This window comes from Cariama cristata, unplaced genomic scaffold (assembly GCF_000690535.1).
Source record: "Cariama cristata isolate BGI_N322 unplaced genomic scaffold, ASM69053v1 scaffold23462, whole genome shotgun sequence".
Taxonomy (NCBI): domain Eukaryota; kingdom Metazoa; phylum Chordata; class Aves; order Cariamiformes; family Cariamidae; genus Cariama; species Cariama cristata.
This window is the reverse complement of record NW_009604763.1, coordinates 1-6,913: the sequence shown is the minus strand read 5'-3', so window position 1 is coordinate 6,913 and position 6,913 is coordinate 1. Positions and strand designations below refer to the sequence as shown.

Below are 6,913 nucleotides of genomic sequence, written 5' to 3'. Positions count from 1 at the left end.
AAATATTTACTACGTTTCAACTGAATTTAGGAATGTATAGGCTACAGAGCAGCAGAAAAGCATCACTCCTCTGCCTCCCCAGGTCATGCTAATAGACTGACAGGCTCATTTTCAGCAGAGGCAGGCTCTGGCCTGCACAGAGCAACTCAGCAGCCCCGTTCATCCCACTGCCCTCCAGTTGGGTTGATTTCCGAGGGATGTGGTGCATTTTGGTAGTGACTCTGTTCTCAAGACCACGTATAGTCCTGAGTGCAAATCAAATGATACCAACCACGGGAAATGACCTGCATGACCCTACCTGCCTCTGCCCCACATCAGTACCCGCAGATGCTTTCCCTCGAGCAAAAGCTCTCGCACCTCTGCCACCATTTTAGGCATCCGGAGGGATCACCCCACCCAGCCAAGCCATCCTCTACCTCCCCAGAGCAGCGAGCAAGTTTTAACATCTGCAGGACCAGCATCATCCCTTTTTCTTAACCAATCCCTTGTCCCGACAGCCCACCTCGTTCTGACTTCAGCAGGCACAGGGGGATGCAACAAATCACATTTTGCATTTTGGGAACACAAGAGGTCTCAGAGTCAGCTCTGTCAAATTTATGCAAGGAGTCTCTCTTCATCCCTCCCCTCCCTTTTCCCAAATCTATTTTATCATTACCTTTCTCTACATCTAATGGAGTTAAGAGACATATTTACTCTGCTTGGCTTGGGACTAAAGTCAAACTAGAAGTTTTAGCTGTACAGCAGCCCAAAGCAGAAATGTCTGCTCTGAAACACCACAAACATTCCAAAGCAGAAAGAGCATTTGGAGGGTGTTCTGTCAAAAAATGGAGCTGGGTGAAATTAAGCAGTTCCCAATATTTGAGACAACATCTCAGAACACAAAAACCAGTGGTGGCGGCGGAAATCATGCGTTACTTATATACATTCACACTATGGTATTTATCAATGGCAGAGCATTGGGGGAAGAAATATCATCACTACATCTGCAATATCCAAATTCGAGTCCCCGGAGTCCTGCACTAGCATTGTATTGAACAGCATCCCTGAGGCACGCCATATTTTAGGTATTTGCAGAGAAGGAATAGGTAGCGCACCGTAAGGTCCAAGACCTTAATCAAGCCCTGCAACTCGATAGATTTCCAATATAACAAAGACAAAGAGGTGTCAGCTCTACTTCTCATTTGCTAATACTATCAATAGCAGCTCAGCTCACTAGCAGTTAATTCAAAGCCAAGCTCGATTTGCACAGCAGTGATCTACACTAATTCCCATATGTGGCTAAGGGGAGATTTTGCCAACTAGACAATAGAAACAATATTAGAGCTCCTGAAACAATGCCATTGCTTTTCTCTTCTGCTCCACCACTTCCCCATCAAACTTCCATGTGCTGGAATTTCCAGTCATCTTCTCCCTTGCATGAGAAGACGTGCGGAAAGGGTAGCGAATACAGAGGTACCTATTCCTTTTCCAGATGCAGCTTTGAGGCTTTTAAAAATGCCACTTCCCATAACATGGGGGCCAATTTCACACTTGGTTTTTTTGTGCATTTAAAGACACTAAGAATTGCCACAATTGAGCAATTATAGAAGTATTTCCAAGTGATTCAACTGTAACTTAGCCTTAAAAAAAAAGTTGCTACATGTTGCTATGTTTCATAAAAGTTTACGAGCTTGCTTCATCCGATACCAAGCTTTGCATGGTTTTCCTTTCAGGTTCTAGTCCATCTCAATGCTAGATCAGATCATTTTGCCAAGAGACTATGGTTGTTGAGAAGTCCCAAGAAGCCAGATGTGCTACCCAATTAGGCAACGAAGCCGTTTTATCCACATTAGTAGCTACTGCCTGTAAGCCTGGCCCTCATTAATGTGCAGTTTGGCTGAAATGAAGCGGTGGCAGCAGCCCGTACCCACAGTTTACACTAATGAGTTACCCTCTCTCCTCTTAAGTCAGCTGCACACGGCAGCCCACAACTTTGACCTGCTGTTAATGCAAGTGTCCTCACACGCCCATCTCCTCCTCGCTGCCAGGCAAACACCGGCTGCAAACTACAGCCAGCACAAGGAAGGAATTCAAATGTAGCAATGGGGTGCTATAGCTTTCCCAGTTTGTGCAGTTCCCATGCTAAGTAAAAATGAGGTTAGAGTCGCCAGCTAGAGACCAGGTATTACCTTTCCCTTCCAACGGCTGCAAAACATCCCCAGCTTGGATTTGGAAAGATGGCAAGACTGCGACGCAGCCAGCTGGTCCCCAAAAGGGGACAGAGACCTGTGTTGCTCCCCCAACCCACCTCACAGCACCCGATTCCTATTAGAACTTGCATCGTTAGAGAAAGGACACAGACTAAGTACCTGCGCCACGCTCCTACTTCAGCAGGGAGTTAGACTAGGCGCCTGGCTCCTGCCACGAATCAATATGCTAGAAAAAACCACAAGTCTGAAACAGTTTAACACAGGACAAAAAAGGCACATTTTAATATGTACAGCAATGCATTTGGGCTATAAATTTACCCAACACAACTGAAAAAAAAAATCCAAACTATGCTTTTATACTTATTCCATGGTGTCAGCCTCATTCCTAGCCACCTACCTTTCTCTGCATCTCTGAATGCTGCTATATACACACACAAACAAACAATTACGTCATGAATGTTCATTTAGGCTCCCAAGTTCAAGTAATAAAGTTCAAACTTGCATAGCATCTTATGCCACTCAGCCATAAACAGTTACGATTGCATATTAGCTGGAGCAGCCATCTCTTTCAATTCAGCCAGTTTTGGCTGGCCACCATTTTTTTTTTTTATTTTTTTTTTTTTAAATCCTTGAGTCAGAATGTTTCCTAAGTCACCAGCCCTGAGGGATGCCACAGACTTCAAAATGAACCTCTTGCTGTTGTTAAGATCCTTTTAAACCAGAAATTTAGAGTGTTGTCAAGAACAGTTTTAAAAATGTAATACTGTTTATTTTGCTTCAAAAACATTTCAGCATTCTAAACATACAAAAAAAACAGAACGTTGCAAATTCGTTTAAGTACAGAGTGTTTTTGAACTTCAGTTGCTGCACTGGCTCTTCACTTAGTTGACGATGAAGAGATGTCTACAGTTTCAGTTTAAAAACTACCGCACTTAACTAAAAAAATCCATACACTTCTCATGCCAGCTGAACCCCCTTCCACAACTAAGAATGGCAGCAGAATGCTATTTCACTATATACAGAAAGACAACTTTAAGCTAAATGGACGCCCACTGTAGTGTAAATAGATCTACCCTCACAGTGCATGCTTTGGGCCATGGCACCCCGGGGAACATACAGCCTTTCCAAGTAATCACTGCTCCTCTAAGGCATCATAACTCTAAGCATGTACCACAAGAATCTGTCTAGTTTTTACAAACTATAGATATGTACAGTTTATAACCCAGGATTTTCTAGCCAATAACCATATAGTAACACCACCTTACAAATTAAAAAAATGCTTGAAACATTTTTAAATGCTTTGTTACACCAACAGCAAAGTGCACAGAGTTAGGAGAACACTAGAGCGCCTTTTCATTTTAAAAATGTTTGGAAATATGTACAACTTTGATACAGTTTCAGGGTGCTCACTACACCCATGGCCACTTCATGTGAACCAGTTACAATTTCTAGAGCACTTTTAGAAACTACAACGCGATCGGAATCCAAATTTTTTTTTAATTAAGCCTAATAAGGGCAAGAGACACCATCTCAAATAAGAGGTGCTTCATTTATGGTGTTTCCCCTACTCTATGGTATTCACATGGAGACAAGTATTGTACAGTTTTATTCATCATCATCATCTTCATCCTCCTCTTCTTCATCCTCCTCCTCCTCTTCGTCTTCTTCCTCTACCTTTTTCCGAGCAGCTTTGGTTGCTGCTCCCTTTGCGCCATCAAACTTTCCTTTAGACTTGTAGTCTGCAACATCCTGCAAAGTCAAGGGGATGTCTTAATTTGCTCTAAGCAGCAAACACATACAGCATTTGTACAGCAGCGGGCGTTAACGTAAAGGGACTGGCCTTCCACAGCCGCACCCCCAAAAGGGGAGACAGCCAGCAGCACAGTTAGTGCACAGGTATGCAGACACCTAAGCGTACTCAACTGCCTCCAGATGACGGAGGCCTTGAACCCTGCGTTCATGGTTATTTCTCTGAGGAGGAGAAGAGAACCCAGCCTCTCTTTGAGGTTTCCTGCTAACGGGACAAAGCTCCTCTAACAGCACAGCAAACCCTTTGCTGGAGCAACCCGAGCAGCCGCTGCTGCACAGCCCTGGGGGAAAGCTCTCCCTCCTCGCTGGAGTCTGCCTGCGGCTCTCTAACCTACTCTGTCCCAACGAACGCACAGTTCGGCTACGTAGCACGCAGTGCAATGAGAACAGGTGTGCAAGCTGGAGGTGCTCACTACGCTGGGGTCACCTTACCCGCGTCTGTTACAGAAACGCATCAACATAAGAGCCGGTATGGAAGAGGCACAAGTGAAAACTAGTCTTACCTTCTCGTACTTCTCCTTCAGTTTAGCTGCCTTATTGTTATAAGGCTGCTTTTCACCATCACTGAGATTGTTCCACATTTCACCCAGTTTCTTTGCTACATCCCCGATGGATATGCCAGGGTTTGTGGACTTGATCTTGGGGCGAAACTCTGAACAGAAGAGGAAGAAGCCAGACCTTGGGGAGAAGCACCAGAGGACAGTCAGCACCACAGCCGCACACCCGGGGAACATCCCCTTCCTCCATCCCTCACCCACAACATTCACACATGCACTCACATGCTGAGTAGAAACACTTTTCTAACTTTAAAAAGGAAAAAAAAAAAAACAAGCCACAAACACATTTTGATTTTACTGAGGCCCAGACCTGCAGCCTTCACCCAACGCTGTTTTTAATCAAGTGTTGTCCATCTACCTCCCCCCGCAATTTCATCTTAGATACACAAGTCTCACTGTGTCCTGGCCATTTCCACGTCTTCCATCACTACAAGTTTAAGGGTACCCAAGTACTGACAATTCCTGTTAGTGCTCTACGTGCTCAACATTACAAGCTGCCTAGAAGATTTACAAGACAGTATGAGTACGCTATGAGTATTATCTACACTGCTATACCAACAGTATAGCCCATCTACTTCCTTGATGGAAACCTATCAGCTGTATTACAGGGTGTGAAAACAAACCAAAACACTTGTGCATTTAATGCCTCAAAGCTACTTACGGTGGTCGTTTTGGGGCATTGGGGTCCTTCTTCTTTTTGCCACCCTTAGCTGGTCCATAGTCCTTCATTTCTCTATCATATCGTACCTTATCAGCCTTTGCCATTTCATCAAATTTAGCCTTCTCCTTGCTTGACATAGTCTAAAGTGAAAAAAAAACACCACACCAAAAAACAAGACACCAAACCTGTGATTACCCAACTGTTTAATAGCTGGCAAACTTTAAGTAAACAAGCCGACACATACTGACTTGATAGGGAAATTTCAGAATTTGTTTGTTTTCTAACTGGACCACCTTGGGGCCGAAGGTCCTGTACTGGGGACCGCTGGCACAGTCAGTGAAAGGGAAGCAACGGGCATGGGACAAGCACAGCCAGGGTCCTCCTTGAGGAAGACAGCTGCTGAAGGGCACTGCTTGGGAACGGGAAAAAAGGCCAGGCTGTAGTGGAAGCACCTAAACGAGCAGACACACTGCGCTGAAGCCTTCACGATCATTACAGGAGTCAGCAGCACCCGATCAATGGCCGGGACGCCTTGCCAAGAACAGCACACAAACCAAAACAGCACCGGCTCCCTTCACGTACACACACACGCATGTCATCCTAGCAGATACCATAAGAAGTTATCCCTTCAGGAAGTCACAAATTAAGGTACCTTCCACCTCTCTGAGCACTTCTTGGAAAACTCTGCAAAGTTGACTGGAACCTCTGGGTTCTTTTTCTTATGTTCCTCACGGCACGTCTGCACAAAGAAGGCATAGGCAGACATCTTGCCCTTGGGCTTCTTCGGATCACCTTTAGCCATCTTGACTCTGTAGGGAAGAGGGAAAAAGGGAAAAAAAATAATAAGTGAATACATGTATGGATGAATGTGTATATGTATGTGTGTACGCATATATGGTGTGCACATACTTATACATACACACACACTCCCCATCATCCCCTGAAGTGACGTCCCATCAGCAACACATCCCTTTCCTTCCCCCAACACCTCTTACCATCCCCAATACAGAGACTTAAATTATTCTTGACATTTGAGTTGCAGACCTGAGCCAAGTGAAACTGGTCACTAGGTTTAAGTTTTACATTGATATATATTTACATCATGTCCAAAGACTGAAGACAGGCTATTAAATACACATACTTCTGCCCAGTAAGAGTTATAGATGAACTAATATCAAGTATTTGTTTTAGTTGGCTACCACACTGGGGCTTCAGTGGCATGCACAGCGCCAGGCTATCACTTATCCCTTTAGCAGTTGGAGTTCACATGTTAGCAGCTGCTGGCCAGGTAGAAAGGCAGGACAGATCATTCCCCCTGTAAAAGTGCAATAACCTTTTATATATAAGAAGGTGCGCAAATAAAGGCTAGTTTTAAACACAATAGGACCCGTGGAGCCCCGAGAAGTGAGCAGCGCTTGCTCTTGCTCCACCAAGTGACACATGTTCGGAGGCATAGTGGTCAGTGCAAAGATGTGATTAGCAAGTAACGGAGAGGATGATGCTAACTTTCGGGCTGTATTTCTTTCCCCCTCTTCCGTATTCCCCCCCTCCCAAAAAAAAAAACCAACCCAAAACCTCCCGCAGCAATATTTCCTATTTACAGCTTCTCAAGCGTTTGAAAATTTAATTTTTATTAGCACAACGTTAATATTTAATTGCACCTATTAACCCCCATGCGCAGCAAAAGCGGCTTTAAG

At 44.5% G+C, this 6,913-nt stretch overlaps 1 protein-coding gene across 1 annotated transcript; it reads right to left on the bottom strand.

The window, feature by feature from the left end:
* Window positions 1-2,442: 2,442 nt before the first annotated feature.
* Window positions 2,443-6,030, bottom strand: HMGB3 (high mobility group box 3). Its single transcript, XM_009695734.1, has 4 exons — window positions 5,869-6,030; window positions 5,217-5,356; window positions 4,502-4,676; window positions 2,443-3,938 (listed from the first exon to the last, which is right to left on the bottom strand). Exons 1-4 carry the CDS (start codon window positions 6,016-6,018, stop codon window positions 3,795-3,797), a joined length of 609 nt encoding a protein of 202 aa, XP_009694036.1. The 5' UTR covers window positions 6,019-6,030; the 3' UTR covers window positions 2,443-3,794.
* Between the last annotated feature and the right edge of the window lie 883 nt (window positions 6,031-6,913).